The 21138-nt window shown below is 41.4% G+C and overlaps 1 protein-coding gene across 2 annotated transcripts in view; it reads right to left on the bottom strand.

The window, feature by feature from the left end:
• The window catches only part of LOC149449704 (cytochrome P450 2J6-like), a 61130-nt gene that overhangs the window by 26529 nt on the left and 13463 nt on the right, over positions 1 to 21138 (bottom strand). Inside the window, exon 2 of one of the 2 annotated variants that reach the window (XM_089692865.1) lies at positions 4282 to 4446. In XM_089692865.1, coding sequence (XP_089548991.1) covers positions 4282 to 4446 — 165 coding nt within the window. Of the gene's footprint in view, positions 1 to 318; positions 489 to 4281; positions 4447 to 21138 lie in introns of those variants that run through there. The other variant, XM_089692866.1, reaches the window with a different exon arrangement.

Raw genomic sequence — 21138 nt, 5'->3', positions numbered from 1 at the left:
CTGCATAGGTCCGAAATGTTGCACCTTACCGCTGTGAGATGGTCTTCTCAAATAAACATTTGGATGTTAATTTTGATGATCCATGCTCTGATGGCGATATATATTTTGAGTTTTGACGAGAGGATATTTTCCCACAAACAATATACTTGTTTGTGGAAAAATACCCTGTTGTCAAAACTCAAAATATATGTTCATTGTCAAATCATCAAAACCCAAGACTGACCTTCCAAGTCAGGTGTGCAGCTACAATGCTAATTGCTGAGCTACTGTCAGCCTAGAAATAGATGTCCTTCAGTTTTCCTAATATCCTCAACTCACCTCTCTCAGGTTCTTTGTAGGATTAGCAAAGTCCATTTGCAGTATGTTACCCAGTACAGGCAATGCTAGAGGCCCAGGAGGGAAATCCTTTGGCCGAGAGAATTTCCTCCATAACAAAGCCAAAAGGAGGAGGCCCAGAAACAGTGCCGTAGTCAGCTCCATGACGGAGAAATCACACAGACTGTTTCTACTTCCTAGAAAGCAAAGTATATAAAGCTACACCTCCCTCAGAGTCAGATATGAGCACCAATGGTGTTTAGTTACACTTTACTAGTTAAACCCATGAAGCAAGAATTTCAGGTACTATGCACAACAGTGATGAGTACAAGAAAATCCTAAAATTGCTCAACACAAAACAGCAAGCCACAACAAAAAATATTTCAAGAAGTTATATAAATGTAAATATAAAACTCTGATCAAATGTATACACAAGGCAAAATAAAAATAAAATTCTCAAAATTTCAAAAATAGTTCTCATATTTTTTAACTATGTTGTCTTTTGCTACATCCTGTAATGCCATAGGTCCAAAAATGATCATTTATGAGGATGTTTAGGAAACTAAGCATAAAAAAATTAACCAACATTATTTCAACACAAAAATAAAATAAATATGTAGTTTAAGAATACATTTGTAATTAATTAAATAACATATATATTTTTTTAATTACAAAGACAAAACAGGTATAAATATTAAAGACGTATTTAGCAAAGTATTATCCTAATACTAACAGCCCTGACATCAGTAAGTAAAATATTTGTAGGAGTTATAAAGATAAAAAATAACTTATGAAAAATTGCAGCAGAGCGGACACAGACCTGTCATCCGCTTGGTCAGCCGGGATCAGTGGAGAGATCCCCCACTGAGCAAACGGATCCGTTGGCAGGTCCGCACCATCTGAAAGAGGCATTAGGTGGTAACTGGCATTTGATCATGGTCACTTAATAGATACGCTATGCTGAGATTTTTCAAAGAATTCGATACGCAAAGTTTTTGTTAAAGCTGAACTGAAGCAAACAGCTAAACACACCAATAAAATACATATATGGGAGCTGTTTTACCTGCCAAAGAATTTGTAGTTCTGTTATTCCAGTCCTGAGATTTACACTGCTCTGCAACACAGCACAGTCCTGCCTGGCTGGACAGGAGGCCTGATTTTAGTTGGTTTTAGTTAACTCTTACAGGTCTTCTCCCTCCAGCAGCCTCCTCTTATTGGCATGTTTTTTAAAACCATGTGAATACTGCAGCAAAACTGATCAGCTCCTTGCTCAGCTTCTCCCTCTCCCAGTCCGTGTTCTGTTGTATTGGGGAATGTAACAATATGATGCTACCAGGCCAAATTCGGTTGCAAACACTGCTCACATTTGAAAACTAAATGTAATTAACATAATAGGAATCAATCAGTAAAGGGTAAAACACAATTTTTCTTCTAGGCTAAATTGTCTCATTCCCTCTTCACTTCCATTTTTACTACTCATTTCTGCTGTTGCTTTTGGTATTATTTGCTCTTACTTTTCCCTTGTTTTGTTTATATGACTCACATTTGCTTCTATATTATATGGTCGGATATATAATGCCAATTGTTGCCTTGCCTAGAACACGCTACACAGGCAGAAAACAAGGGGGTGAGGCAGCAGAGGTGGCTGAGGCTTCTCAGGTGCCTGGAGAGAGAAGCAGTTGAAGGTGGATATCTTTTACTCCAAAGGCTCTCCCACCATGACAGTGTGAGTTGGGGGTTCACAGGACCCTTATAGCCTAGTCTTTGGTGTGGAGTGCTTCTTTCAGGTTTCCCATTTGGCCAACTCTAGTGGAAGGTGTGATTTGTGGGCCTAATGCGAGGTGGCTAATGACTGACACAGAAGTTTTCTGCACAGAGGTAGAGCTATAAATTTCTGTAGATAGTGAACAGCTCCAGACTCCTGGACTATAGGGCCAAGAAAAATTGCACCATTTTCCCAATGAATAATATGGCCCTGGACAAAGATAACAAAAAAAAGCCCCTTTATTTCAATAGTATCCAAAAGATGAAAAGGTAAGATGGCCAGTGGATATTTTTAAGAATTCCTTAGGACCCCTCCCCTCCCCCCGGAGACAAATTACAAATAACTCTGAAAAACACCTAACTTTTTTCTGAAAAACATCAGCGATGCAAATGAGCACTGGACTGGTGTTTGAAGAGGGGCATGAAGTGTTTTTGGGCCCTTTTAATGTAAAACATTGGGGCTGATTTACAAAAGGCAAACAGACTGTGCACTTTGCAAGTGCAGTTGCTCCAGAGCTTAGTAAATGATGTAAAGCTTCACTTTGCAAAGAATACCCAATCACATGCAAGGAAAAAAAAAGCATTTCTGCTTGCACATGATTGGATAATGGAAGTCAGCAGAGCTTTTCCTCATTTTCTAAGCTCTGGAGCAACTAGTCTACTTGCCTTTAGTAAATCAACCCCATTGAATGTGTGGGTAGGTGGGGTAGAGCAGAAGGGATAATTGTTATGTCCTCGATGTTAACTTGTTGTGCGGCAAGTTTGGGAAACAGGAGAGGCCTACCCCCCCCCTGCCAGGGTGGGTTTTTCTTGACTACACTAGGTCACTTTATTTCACACACATGGGGTACCATTACCATTTTCACCAATGCTCTAGGAGAAGCATGAGGTTTCCAGCCTTAAGGCTCTTAAAGATGAATGTACACCATGTACACTTGCACAACTGTCCTCCAGTTATTCTCAGGTCCCTGTGTAAATGTACCTCTTCCCACTGTAAATTGCATGTAGGCAGGCTGTATCAAACACTGGTCACAGCCACCTGTCCAGCGCTCCCCCACTACCGGTTTCAGTAGCAGCATGGAACCCCCACTGTGCACATAGCATAGGCTCCAACTGTGCACTTAACTTTTGCTCTTGAACTTCCGTATCTCTGTACAGGATGGGGACCTTTGCATTTTTGTTCCCATTGCTAAGGGACAGGTGATGCGGTGCAGGGAGTGCTGACAACATCTCCCTGGTGGCTAGAGGAAATTCCACCTATAACAGGCACATGTTTCTGACAGGCTACTTGCTGACTGTACTTACCATTGCTCATGGCAACCACAAGTATAACTTGCATTAAGGTGACTCCTAACATGTTAACTCTTCATACCCTGAACTCAGCAATTAGACTCATCCACCTCACCAACGGCTCCACATCTGCCACCCCCATCTGCCAATCCCCACACCAATTGCCCAACGCATCAAATTCAAACTGCTAACCCTGAGCTACAAAGCCATTCACAATGCCGCCCCAAACTACCTAACTGACCTGATACCTAAATACAACCCTACCCATGCCCTTCGCTCCTCACAGGACCTCCTACTCTCTAGCTCCCTGGTCTCCTCCTCCCACGCCCGATTGCAGGATTTCTCCAGGACCTCCCCCATCCTCTGGAATTCCCTACCCCAGTCCATTAGACTGTCACCTACCCTCCTCACCTTCAGGCGCACCCTGAAGACCCACCTCTTCAGGGAGGCCTACCCACCCACACCTAACAACTGACCTCCTCCACTCCTCCTACCACTTCATTCTCCACAGCCATTTCCTCTTGTTCCACTTCCCCTCCCTCCTAGATTGTAAGCTCGAAAGAGCAGGGCCCTCGAACCCCTCGTGTATTGTATTGTTTCTGTCCTGTCTCAAGTTCTGTCCCCCTGCTATTGTACAGCGCTGAGCAAACCCTATACTATATAATAATAATACTACCCTGTGTGACAGTGACCCAAGCTGTAGACTAAGTGTGTGATAGTGCCGGTTACTTGCATTGCACCACTTTCAAGGATTTCAGACCAGGCAGAAGGCAAAGTTTAATGCTTTACTTGTATTAAAGTGCAGCAAAAGAGTCCAAAGCAGACAAATAGCAGTCCAGCAGAGTTTTAATAAAATGTTCAACATTTTCCTAGTCCCTACTTCTAACCAGGCAATGTGCTGCCCCGGCGTACCTGCAGAGGTAGAGTCCTTGTAAATACAGAGTCCATCACAGTCATTCTCCAGCAGCTGGTGTCATCGGGGAGAACCCCAAGTTCTGACAACTTTACATCCAAGTAGTAGGAAGTGACATTCTGTATTCCTCCCGGGCATGGCTCTCCTTGGAGGAACCAGGAAAACTGAAAGACAAAAAAAACAAAAGACAAAAGGGCTAATGGGCTAAAAGGCAAAAGGCTCTAGGACTCGGCCTGCTGTCCTCTTTCATATCCATAGGTGCAGTGGGTCGGACCCAGGAATCCTGCCAAAAACCAAAGAATTGGGAAAGGCATTAACCGCTACCCTCCTATCCAGGCAGCACCTGTGTAGCTGATTTGAACCTTCGTACAAGTGCATACTCACAAATTAAATTCCTTAAAATACGGAAACGTGTCTTAATTGTGCCTTCTATCTTTCTTCTAGCCTGAGTTTTTTTTATTCCTGGCCTTTAGACTGTGGGGGAATTATGTCTCCCTTCCCTGCTACCCATCCCTATGTTTTGTCCCTGTTCCCCAACCTCTATTTCTGCTCTCCGATAACTTGTCTTGCTCCCCTTGAAACTCCACTCTTCCCTCTTCCCACCCCTTCCCCATCTTTCCTTTCACAGGCCTACTTTTCCAACCAGTGGATTAGGCCACCTATCTGAGACTACAGGCCCCCAAAGAGCCCTCTACCAATACCTTCACATAAGTCCTGACTGTTTACGGCAAATGTTTGATTGTGATTACCGTGATTAACTATCAGATGTATTAGACCCTGCGTGGGTACGACCGTTGTTATTCTCCTTTAATAGCCACACAAAATGATTTTAAGTGTCAGTTTAATTGGCTCTGAGGTTCTCATGTGCATAGCAGGAGCCCTTCATATCCAAGACCATATTGCTGTGGCCTCCTAAAAGGTGCCAGTCCGGAGAACCAGACAATTCTTTATCTATAGTGTATTACATAAAAAGGTAAAAAAAAAAGCAATAAAAAAGGAGATTGACATGCATTTTCTTTGTACAAATTGTAATAGTCTAAAGAGATAGCAGCTTATACCGAACTAATCACTTCTATTTATTGCCTCTACATGCAGAATGTGTGTTATCAGTGTACACTTGGAAGGGGTTAGTTATCACTGCACACTGTGCATTAGGGAGCGAAGTATTATAAAGAACCTTATATGGACAACACTCAACATAAATTCTTTCTCTATGCACATTGCTCTTGTTCTGTATGCTGGGTGTAATTCTCACTTTCTCTTCTTATTTGGTATACAGTGTAAAGATATATATATATATATATATATATAGGATATAGCTCCATGCATCTTGGTCCATATGCTGCAAGTAAATCTTACATTTTGTGCTATCCGTCTTTTCTTATTTTCTGTATTTTTTATTTTATAACAGATCTTATGGAGAGGAATATCAAATGCGGAACAAGTAATTTTTTACTTTACTAATGTGGAAGCATTGAGGTCGACTAACTAATTATTATTATTATATTATTATACAGGATTTATATAGCGCCAACAGTTTGCTCAGCTCTTTACAATATAACGGGAGACAATACAGCAACAATACAGTTCAATACAAGAGGGTTAGGAGGGCCCTGATCCTTGGAGCTTACAATCTAAGAGATTTGAGAATGTTCACAATTTAATATGACAAGATTCCCTTCCAAATGTGCAGAGTAAATAAATTAACCAGGTTTTTAATTTATTTTCAATACTTTTATAATACTTTTTTACAAAATATAGAAATAAAATTTTTCACACAGTGTGCCAAGAATTATCAATAGTAGATTACATTCAGAAAAGCAAAAAACGATAAAGCAAAGTACGAAAAAGAACTCCCAAATATGCTGGAAAGTACAATAGAAGAAATCTGCCCCAAAGAGGGCAAGTCTCGGGGGGGCGAGGGTGGATTGTACATATGAAATAACACAGAACTGCCTCTGTGGCAAGCAAGCCAAAAAACAGAGAAAACATGGAAGAGTAACCTCATGTACACTGTGTTACTCTCAGGTGCGGACTGACCATTTGGAAACTCGGGCACTGCCCGAGGGCCCGGGGTCAGTAGGGAGCCCCATGAGATGCCCCTGGTACCTTTTTCATAGGCTTTTTTGAGTTTGGGAAGGACACAGGGGCCCCATGATCCCCTATTGCCCGAGGGCCCCATGAGTTGTCAGTCCGCCCCTGGTTACTCTTCACAGCTGCTGTTTTTTTTGTACAGCCAATAAACTCCGCAGCATTTTATCCTATGTGTCCATGCACAGGCTGGAAACCCCCCCAGAACTACTGCATTTGAAGAGGAATTATTTCAGCTGTAAAAATGCTCTAAGGCACCATGCACACGGGGTGTTTTAATAAAGCAGGTAATGTTAGCTGTGTAAAGTCACATTAAAAACGCGAGTTTTTCAGCGTTTTTTAGTGTCTTTGCATTAGCATTTAGCGGCATTTTGCCTTGTTTTTTCGTTTGTGGTTTTTTTTGTGGGTTTTTTTTAGCAAAAACAAAATATTTTTTTTTTTGCTAAAAGAGTCCAAAAAAGATGGTTTGCAGCGATTTACCACTTTTTACTATGTTTTTCAGCGTTAGAGCATTTTTACAGCTAAAAAACTCTGATTGCAGGCTATGTGTGCACATAGGATAACATGCTGGGGAGTTTACTGGCTGTAGAAAAAAACATCAAAAGCCAAAAACAGCCGCTGTAAAAATGTCCCGTGTGCATGAGGACTTACACTGAAAACATAGCTATCCTGCATTTATAAGAGTTTTTGAGCATCAAGCTTTTGTGGGAGTATAGCTTTGCTAAAAAACGCAAATGCCGAAAAAAGCTAAAAAAAATTGAAAAATGCTAATGCAAAATCGCTAAAAATTGCAACAAAACTCACATTTTAAATGCAGAATTCTACAGCCAACGCTACTGCCGTTTTTTTATGTGCATGAGGCTTAAAGCTGGCCATACATGGATCATAATTCAGTCAATTCAGCAGGGACTGGACACATTTTTGATCCATGTATGGGCTGGATGGTTGCACAGAAGTCAATCTGATGCATGCAGCAGCGATGCATACTAGCACATTATACCATTACCTTGCAGGGGAAAACTTTTTTTTTTATCTTCCAGTTTACTACCACTTTAAAGTGTTTTTTTTACCTAAAATTATGCTATATTTACCTGCTCTGTGCAAGGATATTGCACAGAGCTCCCCTTTACCTACTCCACTGGGGCCTCTCACTGTCACTTTCAGCTCCTCCTTTCCGGTAAAGTAATGCATTAAGATAAAATGCCTTTTAACTTTAGAACCACTTTAATAAAGAGAGAGAGATAGAGACAAAGAGAAAGTGAAAAAAAGGGGGGGGCATAGGAAAGGGGACAGAGAAAGTTAGGGAGAAGAAAGAATATAGAAAATACCACAGTACTTATCTAGAAAAGATTCCCTATATGGAAATACTTTATGCAGGTGAATTGAGCACACACATTATCTGATTTCGCAACCTATTGGGTTAAATTAACCTGCTTCCAGCCTGTTACTGGACAGTACAAGGAGAAACAGCCAAGTGATGAGCTCATCTCTCTGTCACTCTGCTTTCTCCTCCTTTCAGCATGCTTCATGTCAGCACATGAACTGCTTTCTTGAACTGCTTCTTCTCCTCACACTCCAGCTCTACTATTCAGGGACTCCAAGTCACATTATGGTATTTTAACTGCTTAAATTACAAAAAAAAATGCATTGATTTTATATTGATGGTTACAGGGCTGCATTGTTTTAATAGTAAAATTTTATTGAAAGGTTTACAGCTATACTAGGCAAGCATGGGCAGTAAAAGATAGATACACATTTATCTTATTGAGTAATGTTGGGGTATGAGCAGGGGTGGACTGACCATTCGGACAATCGGGCACTGCCCGAGGGCCCGGGGTCAGTAGGGGGCCCCATGAGATGCCCCTGGTACCTTTCATAGGCTTTTTTGGGAGTGGTTTGAGTGTGGGCGAGGACACAGGGGCCCCATGATCCCCTATTGTCCGGGGGCCCCATGGGTTGTCAGTCGGCCTCTGGGTATGAGATAAGTTATTGATCAATTATTATTATTATTATTATACAGTATTTATATAGCGCCAAAGGGTATGCTCAGCGCTGTACAGTAGCAAGGGGGACATAACATGAGACAAGACAGTAACAATACACGAGGGGTTCGAGGGCCCTGCTCTTTCGAGCTTACAATCTAGGAGGGAGGGGAAGGTGGCACAAGAGGAGATGGCTGTGGGGGATGGAGTGGTGGGTGGAGTGGAGGAGGTTAGTTGTTAGGTGAGGTCTGGTGTTAGGTGAGGTTGGGGTAGGCTTCCCTAAAGAGGAGGGTTTTCAGGGTGCACCTGAAGGTGAGGAGGGTAGGTGACAGTCTGATGGATTGGGGTAGGGAGTTCCAGAGGATGGGGATTCCAGAGAATCGAGCGTGGGAGGAGAAGACCAGAAAGCTAGAGAGCAGGAGGTCCTGTGAGGACTGGAGGGCACAGGTAGGGTAGGCAATGGATAGGGAATAGTTTCAAAGCTGTAGTCAGGTAATCCATAAATAGCAGCAGAAGAAAAGAAGAAAACAGAGAGAGAGATGAGAAAAAAGCCACCAGCAGGGAAGCCCGCCTCTGTTGTGGAGACTCCTTTGCTTCTGCAGAAAGAGAAAAACATATCAGGCCACATTGTCAGGTGTTCGGAGTGCAGGTAGCTAATCTAGGTGTCTCAGACAGCTACTGTATACCTTTTACCCCATCCTCACCAATCCTCATTCAAAGAGTGGATTCTCCAGTGTCTTGGGATAAGGGCTCTAACTATAAGTAAGAAAAAGGAGACTTAGGGATATGAATGTATCCTTGACCTGCTGATAGATCTGAAAAAAACTTTTGTTGAGGAGGGACTAGAATGCTTGTCAGTTGTTATCGCTGTCTGTGCCCTCATTAGGGAGATTCACCCTCTCTATTTGTCCTGTTTACCATTATCCTTGAAAGTGAAAGTAAAAGAAAATCCCAAATTTTGGATTGTCCCTAGAAAAGTAATTGATATGAAATCTTCCAATGGGGACACTAGTTCTGGTGACTTGGTGGATCCCAAGGAATTTGTTTAATTTTCAGAGATTTCCTCTCACTTCCTGTTTGGCCATGGGACAGGAACTTAAGGGAAAGCTCTGCAATAGGACACAGATGATGAGAAAAAAATCGGACCGGATTTATAACCCTCTCTTGCTCTATCCAAAATAATATAAAAACGTTTTGCCTATAGTTCTACTTTAAGTTCCAAAAAAGGCCAGCTTAGTCTACACGACCACCAAATGTGTGAGATGGTGCCAATGTTGCGATGCAGCTCCAGCATTGGTTAGATATAGTAGGAAATGTCCTATCCATGCACTACCTACCAGTATGGCAGCTTTTAAGCCCACTGCATTGCAATTTTTATGGAATAGATAGCATAATTTTTTGCTTTCAGACGTAAAAAAATACTGCTAGGTATACTTTTTCCAGGTCTTCACCCCAGAAATTAACAAAGCCCTTAACTCATCATGAAGGCCAAATAATTAGCATTTTTCAGAGAGAGAGATCAACAATGGCTGCCTCTATATTCTTTCAGTACAGGTTCCTTTAGTATTGTAAATGGTATGTGTATGCGTGTATAAGTGCCATGTTTGCAGAACCATTTTTCTCATATGAAAAAAGCATGTGACAAGATTGTGTGATAAAATATGCACAGTCATGACCACAACCACACTTTATCATAGACACAAGTGCTGCACCCATATAACCGGTACAAGGTAGTCAACTCACTGTTGGTTTCAAACATTTCATTGTGAGGATGGTTCACATATCATCTTCCACAGACTCCAGAAATATGGGGCTGCTTTATGAAAATCTGAAAACTATTAAGTTGGTTCTCATCTTGGCCATTGAGTTGTTATCTTCTATAGTTTGGGAAAATAATTCAAGGAACTGGAATGGTTGATTTGCTCTGATATGCTATCATTCTGTGTTGCATTTTCAGATATTGTATGACATGCATTATAACAATAAACAATTGCAATTCTAGATGTGAAATGTGCAATTGTGTAGGCTAATCTGTATGGAGCATTGTAAGGCCTCATGCACACTGGGCATTCAGCTTCTGTGTGTGAGACTCCAGCGTTTTGCTGCGGGCTGAAATAACAGGTTGCATAGTTACATAGTTAGTCTGGCTGGAAAAAGACAAAAGTCCATCCAGTTCAACCATTAAACAAAAAAAAAAGTTATAATCCTATACCCACAGTTGATTCGGAGGAAGGCAAAAAAAACCAGCAAAGCATGATCCAATTTGCTCCTGCAAGGAAAAAAAATTCCTTCCTGATCCACCGAGAGGCAATCGGATATTCCATGGATACACTTTACCTATAAATGTTAGTATCCAGTTATATTCAAGAAAGAATCCAGGCCATTTTTAAAGCATTCCACTGAGCTGACCAGAACCAACTCTTGAGGGAGTCTATTCCACATTTTCACAGCTCTCACTGTGAAGAAACCTTTCCATATCTGGAGATTAAATTTCTGTTCCTCCAGACATAAAGAGTGCCCCCTTGTCCTCTGTGATGACCTCAGGGTGAATAACTCTACACCGAGTTCACTATATGAACCACTGATGTATTCATACATGTTGATCATATCCCCCTTAATCTCCTCTTCTCAAGAGAGAATAAATTCAGTCCCTCTAATCTTTCCTCATAGCTGAGCTCCTTCATGCCTCTTATCAGTTTGGTTGCCCTTCTCTGTACTTTCTCCAGTTCCCCAATGTTCTTTTTGTGAATTGATGCCCAAAACTGAATTGCATATTCCAGATGAGGTCTTACTAATGATTTGTAACATGATATCTCTATCTGGAGTCTATACCTCTTTTAATACAAGAAAGGATTTTGCTCGCTTTAGAAGCCGCAGCTTGGCATTGCACACCATTATTAAGCTTGTGATCTACCAGAACCCCAAGATCCTTCTCCACCACTGATTCCCCCAGTTGTACCCCCCCAGGCGCAACATCTGGCCCAGCTATAAAATGCTATGAGAGGATGAATGTGGCGGCAGTTGGGCAATGCACTGAGTGGTGCTATGCGCAGTATGTACCCAGGAATGAATGCCCAAATACAGACTGCTATTGTTCTGAGCATACCGCACACACATACCGCCCTAAATATTCGTACCTGTCAAATGGAAGGTAGCACTCAATCCCCAAACCAACAGTGATTAAATAATCAAAGTTTGTGAAATTATTGGCAAACCAACACAAATATACACTATGTAACAGTGATCAGATCTGAATATTAATATAGATCAGAAAATATAAAAAAATTCCAACATTAGATATGCTAATTAAAGTGAAAAAATAAAAAAAAAGTCTGTAGAAAGTGAAAGGCAAATTCCACGTGAAGAAATAGCATATTCATTCACTTAATCCAGTATGCACAGACACTAGCACTACATTTGCCACATGTGAATCCACTGTGCCTTTAAGGAGGAATTATTACCAGAACCTCATGAACCCCAGGCAGGCAGCCTTAGTTATTCAATGGCAACGCAGTGAATGTAAGTCTTCATCTGCCTTTTGAGTTTGACAGGTGTGCAGGGATAGGTAAATGGCCCCCAGCACACACAGTGTGTACTCAGGACCATGCACCCTTCCCTGCTGCTGTGTCTCCCAACGTGGGCTGCCTGCACACTCTTCTGCAAGCATTCTGTATGGGCACTCATGTGATTGAGCCCTAAAAGTGGTATTTGGTTGGCTGTCATGCTAATCCTGTGGCTTCAGTATTATGTGAGTCCCTTATGTAGAACTAGTATGAAGATCAGTTGCTCTGACTTCCTTCCAAATTTCTAATATGTATGCATGTGTAGCACCTTCCTAGATACGTTCCTAGAAAGGTTTAGGTAAGTTCAGTTTTTTGGGCTTCTCTGTTGTCACCGGAGTAGTGTGTGATAATGTTGGGTTGTTCTAGGCTTTACTGGTTGCAGACTCAACTGCCTTCTAGTAAATTCTAGAATGTGGTGTGCTGAATGCAGCAGATCCTCAGCGTGAATTTTTATGAAGTCTCAGCCAATCCCAGGGCGAGAATGCCCAGTTTGTGGCCGGTGACTGCATAAATAGTCTGGGGTCTGGAGCAGCAAGGTTCTTGTACAGGAGGAGAAGTTTCCAGCCTGAAAAGTTGCTGCCCATCTGGGCAGTGCAGCTGAAGTTTTGCAGGAGCTCTTCGAGGTCCCAGCTCGACTAGGGCCATGGGACAAGGGGACAACTGGGGGGGCCTATTTTCTTAGCATAGCTGATCAATGGATTTCACTGAGGATCTTGTCTGGGAGTTCATGGGAGATATGGCTCTCTGATATTGGAAGCAGGCATCCAATTACCCAGGGACATTGTGAGTACAGACCTGAATGTAGGATCCTAGTGACTGTTTGCTGCTCAGGGGCGGACTGATCATTTGGAAACTCGGGCACTGCCCGAGGGCCCAGGGTCAGTAGGGGGCAGCATGAGATGCCCCTGGTATCTTTTTCATAGGCTTTTTTGATTTTGGGCAAGGACACAGGGGCCCCATGATCCCCTATTGCCCGGGGGCCCCATAAGTTGTCAGTCCGCCCCTGTTGCTGCTTCTATACTTTAGTGCATCAGTTGTAATTTGGATTGGAACGTTCCTTTTTGGGGTCCCAGTGCTGTTCATTCACTTAGTGGCTTGTAGAGGGACTGTACTAAGAAGTTAAGACAAAGTGAAGAATGTCCTCTGATTACTGCACTGTGTTTCTGGAGTATCCCACTACCCCATTCACCCTAACCATGTTCAATTTACAATAAAACATCAAAAGATTCCCCTAGACCAGTGGTGGGCAACTGTGGCCCTCCAGCTGTTGGTGAACTACAAGTCCCATCATGCCTCTGCCTTTGGGAGTCATGCTTGTAACTATCAGTTTTGCAATGCCCCATGGGACTTGTAGTTTTACAACAGCTGGAGGGCCACAGTTGCCCACCCCTGCCCTAGACTGATCATTAAGCCATGTGAATGATGGTCTTGCTGTGCTTGGTTGCCCGTATACTGACTAGGGAAGAGAACCTGGGACCAGTCTACGAGCCCATTCGGGGGTGAGCGCGAAACATGTCCTGAATCAATTAGACATGTGCAAAAAGAAAAAAATAATTTAATTTCAATTTGTTATTTAAATAATTTTGTTTCATTAAATTAGTTTACTTTGTTTTTGGAATTAATTTCGTTTTCTAATTTGATCGTATTCAAATTTAATTAGACTGAATTTGAATTCAAATTGCATTCAAATTCTAATTTATTCTATTTGAATTTCGGAAGATAATTATATTCTTTCTATTTTATTCTATTTTATTGTTTTTTTCTATTCTGTTATATTCTATGCTATTCTATTCTAATCTATTCTATTTGAACTCAAATTCATTCTTTTCAAAATTCGAATTTCAGAAGACAGTTATAGTCTATTTTATTCTATTCTATTGTTTTTTCTATTCTATTCCAGTCTTCTCTATTCTATTATTTTCTAGTATATTCTATTCTTTTCTTTTCTATTCTATTCTATTCTAACATATTATATTCTTTTATATTGTATTGTATTCTATTTTTTTTATTCTATTATTATTTATTGTCTATTATTATTATTATAATACAGGATTTATATAGTGCCAACAGTTTGCTCAGCACTTTACAATATAACGGGAGACAATACAGCAACAATACAGTTCAATACAAGAGGGTTAGGAGGGCCCTGCTCCTTATAGCTTACAATCTAAGGTCTACTCTACAGTATGTCATTCTGTTATTTTCTATTCTATTCCTTTTGTATTAAATTCATATTTGTGTCAAATTAAATTCAAAATCGAATTTCGTCTGAATTCAATTTAGATATTTCAGATTTGTTGCTAATCTATGTACGGTAATTCGGAAATTAGGAGACATCCAAATAACGAAAAATGTGTTTGAATTCAGAACAAAACGAACCTCACATTTCTAGAATCAATCTGAAAATTAAATTAATAGAGAACTAGTATTTCTGTTTAAATGACAGCAGAACAATACAGGATTACCAAATGATGTGTCAAACTGAATTGTCTACACAATCAAGATTTATACATGGGTGACACCAACCCTGTGTTTCTCCCATCACAGTTTGTTTTGCTTAATAAGATCTCCAATCAATTAAAATGTCTTCAGTAATGTAGAGAAGATCTGTAAATCTGTAAATTTCATTAAAATGATAGTTTAAAATCCTGCTGTAAAGTTCCTTGTAGGGTGACAATACCATGTCCCTGTCTCTAAAGGACTGTAATCATAAAAAAAACTGGAAGAATTGCTCAGCTTCCTTTACTGCCACAAGCCCATATTTCACTAGTGGAGAAATTATTACATCATTACACTGGATTTCTATTTCTGCAGAGAACTTTACATCATGTTGCACAATCCTGTAACTTCTTAAAGAGGACCATTCACTAAAAATGAATCATTCTTTGTGTGCCACTGCTCCTGTGTTAACATTGCTAGCTGAATACTTAGGAAAGAAATCTTAATAACAAATACTAAAAGTTCCTTCCTACCCTTCAGCCTAGGCACTGGTGGCATCACATGGCTTTTTCCCCTTTTGGAATTTCCCTGCTCAACAAAAGTCGATTGAACAGTTGACTTTTGTTGAAGGAGTCAGTTGCCGGGCTGGATCTAGCCTATTTAATGTGGGGATGCAGTAAAAAATGTCAGGGGGCAGAGGATGAGAGGTCATCCAGGCAGTGTACAGGGGTCACCAGGGCAGAGGATAGGGGACAGCAGTATGTAGGGCAGTGTACAGGGGTCAGCAGAGCAGAGGATAGGGGACAGCAGTATGTAGGGCAGTGTACAAGGGTCAGCAGGGCAGAGGACAGGGGGTCAACAGGGCAGAGGATAGGGGACAGCAGTATGTAGGGTAGTGTACAGGGGTCAAAAGGGCAGAGGATATTGGACGGCAGTATGTAGGGAAATGTACAAGGGTCAGCAGGGCAGTGTACAGGGGTTTCAGCAGGGCAGAGGATAGGGGACAGCAGTATGTAGGGCAGTGTACAAGGGTCAGCAGGGCGGAGGACAAGGGTCAGTATTAGGTAAGGCAGATTTCAGGGATCAGTAGTAAGTGACGCAGAGGACAGATTTTGCCTGACACTAGGTAGGATCTTAAAGAGGGGTGATTAAACAGATTCTCTACCCAGTTGCTATATTCTTTGCACATATATACCACAGTCATTGTACCCGCAAAATACATCTACTTACTATTTCACAAGTAACAGTCTCACAGATATAAAAAAAACCTCAAAAAGAAGGACCATTTTTAAAAATGTAAACTTTTCCATCACATATGTTTTTCTTCACACAAAAAGTGATCACTTTGTCTGTCTGAGCCCACCTGAAAGAAGAACCTCATTAAAACCAGCAACTGCTATGCAGAAGAAAAATTAAAGGGACAGTGTAAAAATAATTAAAAAAATCAAAATAACTTAAAACAAAAAAGCACCCTCGCCCCCCCCCCCCCCGCGCACACGCACACCTGTGTGACTGAGCGTTGACCCTGTGTCAGTATGTAAACAGCGGTTGCACCATGCATGTGAGGTATCGCCGTGAATGTCAGATCAAGTGCAGCAATTCTAGCACTAGACCTCTTCTGTAAATCTAAAATAGTAGCTTGTAAAGGCTTTTAAATTGTTGCCTATGGATATTAAAAATGTTTTAAAGCAGGTAAAAAAATGTGCATTTATTATTTTTACCTAAAGAGCCTGAAAAGCATTGCGCCAGTGATCAGTAGATCGCTGATGCCATGCAGGTCTCCTGCAGACCTGTCAGAATATCTGCTTGCTGTACGGGATGTACTGTCTAGTAGAGATACTGACAGGAAGCTTCACAGCGCCGTGGCAGATCATTGAAAACTATAAGCCCAGAGCCATTAAGGCTGCCCGGACTTGTAGGCACTCATTCACAGAACTCTTTAAATGAGTGACGTAGCCAACCCTGCAGGGCCGCGCTGTTTTCAAATCTGACAGATAGTACGGGGAAACTTCTCCACATACTATCTGTCAGAGGTGCGGCTGCAGCTATGGGAACAAGTTACATGTTCCACCCTAAAAACAGGTGGAACATGTAACATCTTCCAAAGGTGAACTTATCCTTTATCAAGTATGTTGAAGTCACCAAGAATGATTGTGAGAATTTCAGAGGAGAGAAAGTAGAGTAGCTAAGCAGAGAAGTCATTAACCTCCATGGCGGTATTCCCGAGTGTAGCTCGGGGTAAAGTTTCAGTACAAAAAGTGGTAACCCCGAGCTACACTCGGGCTTACCATGCAGCGTTGCATAGGGAGTCCCTGCAGCGCTTACCTTGTCCTTCGCTCCCGCGATGCGTCCCCTGCAGCGTCCCCGGCCATCTCCTCCAGCCGATGCCAGCATCTGGCTTCCGTGTTCTGGTCCCTGTGACGTCGGGACGTACGGGCACCGGAACCGGCAGCAAATTTTAAAATTTAAAAAAAATGCAATTTTTTTTAAAACGATTATTTCATAGCAAAACATTCCTGTATCAAAGCATTTCACATACATTTTGTCCCTAGTGCTTTGTCCTGCGCCCTGCCTGCATTTTGACTGTTCTTTCTGCCTGGAAACTTAGAAAAGTCCATGGAGTCCAAAAAGCGTCCCTTTAGGTCAAAATCGGTTTTAGACCAGCTAGAGAACAGCGATAGTAAATCAGAACTACTTGCAGAATTGAGTGATAATGATTCGTGGGGAAATTCGTCATCAGACACTGAAAACGATTTTGCGACTTTGCTCAGTGATGTGCGAACTTGGCGCTATATTTCAAATTTCAGTGTTTTTGGTTTGATTATATTATTGAATTAAATTTATTATTATTATATTATTATTTTTTATGAGTATTTATTAAATTATAATTTATGATTTTGTGTTTCAAGTTTTATCATATCCGGAATGTTTACTAGACTCTTGTTCAGACAGATTTCAGTGAGTTATTCCTAAATTACAGGCCTACAATAAAAAAAATACATATTTCCATGCAAAATAATGGTACTGCTTTTGGTACAAAATTCCTGACATAATCATACCGCCAGGGAGGTTAAGGAAACTTGATACTGGTTGAGGCAGCTGATAAATCACAGCAATCCCCAGAGAAACTGGAGAAAATAGACAAATTTGGTGGACTCCAAAACAGGAGAGGGAGGTGAGGGAAGAACCTGAAAGTTGCTTTGTGGAAATAGAGGAATTCAGACTCCACCTCCCTTTCATTCACTGAGCTTGGACAAGAGCTGCAGAGTCAGGTTCTTGAAGCCAGGTTTCAGTAACATCAAGTAGGTTAAATGAGTTAGTGATAAAAAGGTCATGGACAGAAGTGAGCTTGTTACAATTGGAGCAGGTATTCCAAAGGACACATGGGAAGGATTGGGGGTGGGGGCTGGTTTTGGTAAAAAATTAGAGTGCGTGGTTTGCCAGAGGAAGGGGGTTCTGGGTGTAGGGGTAGAATTTAAATGGTGAAGGTCCAGGATTAGGGGATATATCCCCAGAAGGTAGAGGAAGCAGAACAGAGGTAATATAGGGAGTGTGATTTATATGAAGGGACATGCCCCAGTGCCCTGGAGGTTTTGTCAGCAAGTGGGTTCAGAATTAGCAGGCGATGAGTGCAGTAATAATGAGGATAATTTATATAAGCTATGGGGTGGAGAAGTGAAGAGGGGTGAAGAAAAAAGAGTTTAAGGAGAGAGGACAGAACTGTGAGAAGGAAAGGTAGAAATGGGAGAGAATTGGGAGCAGACCGGAAAAGAAAAAGACTGCAGACTGTTTGGTTTTTGCAAAGTACTTTGTTGCTTATTTTTCTTTTTGTGTCTTAACTGAAATGCCGAACTAAAGTGTCCATGGTACTTCTTCAAAATGGTATCTGCCCCGGCCAACCCCAGAATTTCTCACCCATAAAGATGATTTAAATTTATAATGAGATGGCGTGGGGGTAGTACTTGCCAATTCATCGATCAATAGCTTATAAAAGACACATGGTTAGTAGAGCAAACTTTTAACACATAGGCCCCCTTTCACACTGCTTTGTTATGGATTCCCTGCAGTGCGAGCACAGCGCGGGTGCAGCACAATGCACTTGCAGTTCTCATTCTGGTGACCCACACTTCCATTAGATTGGGTGGTTGTAGTATGTTTTTTGAAAAAGAAAGGGCATGAAGTTGGTCGTTTTGTGGTGCACAATGGCAGTTTTGTGGTTAGGCACCAGGACCTTGAGGTGGACGCCTGGCGGTACCTGTGTAGCAATGCTGTCCACTTGAATGCCTTTGGTACGGATTTGTGGCTCATGGGCCTGCAAGACAGAATACAACGGGCTTTGTGTTTTTGGAGAGGCTCACATTGTAGCATAGTGTGTGTTTTATATATATAATTATATATATATACTGTATATACATATACAGAGTATCTCACAGAAGTGAGTACACCCCTCGCATTTTTGTAAATATTTTATTATATCTTTTCATGTGACAACACTGAAGAAATGTTGCTTTGCTACAATGTAAAGTAGTGAGTGTACAGCTTGTATAACAGTGTAAATTTGCTGTCTCCTCAAATTAACTCAACACACAGCCTGACAGGGGGGTCAGCCTGTCAGTGCTCAGACCATACGCCGCACACTGCATCAAATTGGTCTGCATGGCTGTCGTCCCAGAAGGAAGCCTCTTCTAAAGATGATGCACAAGAAAGTCTGCAAACAGTTTGCTGAAGACAAGCAGACTAAGGAAATGGATTACTGGAGCCATGTCCTGTAGTCTGATGAGACCAAGATAAACTGATTTGGTTCAGATAGTGTCAAGCGTGTGTGGCGGCAACCAGGTGAGGAGTACAAAGACAAGTGTGTCTTGCCTGAAGTCAAGCATAGTGGTGGGAGTGTCATGGTCTGGGGCTGCATGAGTGCTGCCAGCACTGGGGAGCTACAGTTCATTTAGTGAACCATGAATGCCAACATGTACTGTGATATACTGAAGCAGAGCATGATCCCCTCCCTTCGGAGACTGGGCCACAGGGCAGTATTCCAACATGATAAAGACCCCAAACACACCTCCAAGACGACCACAGCCTTGCTAAAGAAGCTGAGGGTAAAGGTGATGGACTGGCCAAGCATGTCTCCAGACCTAAACCCTATTGAGCATCTGTGGGGCATCCTCAAACGGAAGGTGGAGGAGCACAAGGTCTCTAACATCCACCAGCTCCGTGATGTGGAAGAGGACTCCAGTGGCAACCTGTGAAGCTCTGGTGAACTCCATGCCCAAGAGGGTTAAGGCAATGCTGGAAAATAATGGTGGCCACACAAAATATTGACACTTTGGGCCCAATCTGGACATTTTCACTTAGGGGTGTACTCACTTTTGTTGACAGTGGTTTAGACATTAATGGCCGTGTGTTGAGTTATTTTGAGGGGACAGCAAATTTACACTGTTATACACGCTGTACACTCACTACTTTACATTGTAGCAAAGTGTAATTTCTTCAGTGTTGTCACATGAAAAGATAGAATAAAATATTTACAAAAATGTGAGGGATGTACTCACTTCTGTGAGATACTGTATATTGAAGATATTGAAACACATACTGTTCATTCTTGGACAGGCCAGTGACAAGACCACTTTACACATCAAAAGAACTCTTTCCTATGTTAATTTTATGCAAGGTCACCCTGGTATTTGGGGAATAGCCTGTTTATCTAATTAGACATTTCAAAGGGTACATTATTTATATGTTTCAGGATGATGAAGAATGTGATTTGACCATACAAGAAGTATTTTTTGATGGTAAGTAGATAATTATGATCTATACCTGTGCTTCCATACCTGTGAAGTCTTTTCATGTCAGATCAAAAGTGTTTTGTCAGCCAATCAGAAACCCCTCCAGAAAACTGTATATTAAGGGAAGCTTTTTTGGCTGGTAGTGGAACTTCTTTCTTTCATTAATATGGAAGCACAGGTATAGACCATAATTACCATATTAAATATTTGGGTGGCTTTCTTTAAATTTATAAGAGGGGTGCGTGAAAGTTATCACTCCAGTCAGAATTTGAATTATATTGAATCAGTTGTTTATAATGTGCTGAAGGCTATGACATATATGGGTGTAAATAACTTTCTACGTTTGTGGTGAAGAGTGAAGATACTGGCAAGAATTACTTCTGCTTTGTCTGGACAGATGATCTGATAAGCATTACTGTCAAGATGACACTATCTAAACCATTTTAGGATTCTGTTCAGTGGAATTATATACTGAATGATCACAGTAACTGCTCTATTGAAGACAATGTGGGGTCGGCCTACAGCAAAATGGTGAAAGGTAATCACTCCTGGCAGAAGTTTCATTTTGGAATTGTGATGAAGATTGCTACAGCTGATCAATTCATCTTTAAAAATGAAAACCTCTGAGCCTTGAATCGAGAAAATCCCGGATTTATGTGGATGGGAGCAATTACTTTCAGTGGACCAAGCAATTACTTTCAGTAAGATGATGAAAGATGACTCGTGTACTAAAGTCAAACATGGGTCTGGACTGTGATGTCAATTTATCATTATGCAATACTCATGACTGTGGTGTGATATACTGAAGAAACTACAAGCCATGAAATAGGCCTTATAGCTATATGGGCCACTGATGTTTACCAAATCCTTTGCTTGTCATGGTCTAAAGTCATTATATTCAATAACTGATTCATGGGGATATTTTAGAGGCTGGTGAAGAGAGATGTAACCAGTTTCAGTTTCATATTTTATATGAGCCATTATGAAGCATTCAA

Source organism: Staurois parvus, unplaced genomic scaffold, assembly GCF_062004578.1.
Source record: "Staurois parvus isolate SC_StPar_1 unplaced genomic scaffold, SC_StPar_1.0 ptg000607l, whole genome shotgun sequence".
NCBI lineage: Eukaryota > Metazoa > Chordata > Amphibia > Anura > Ranidae > Staurois > Staurois parvus.
The sequence above is the reverse complement of the archived record's forward strand: the minus strand, read 5'-3'. Positions and strand labels throughout refer to the sequence as shown.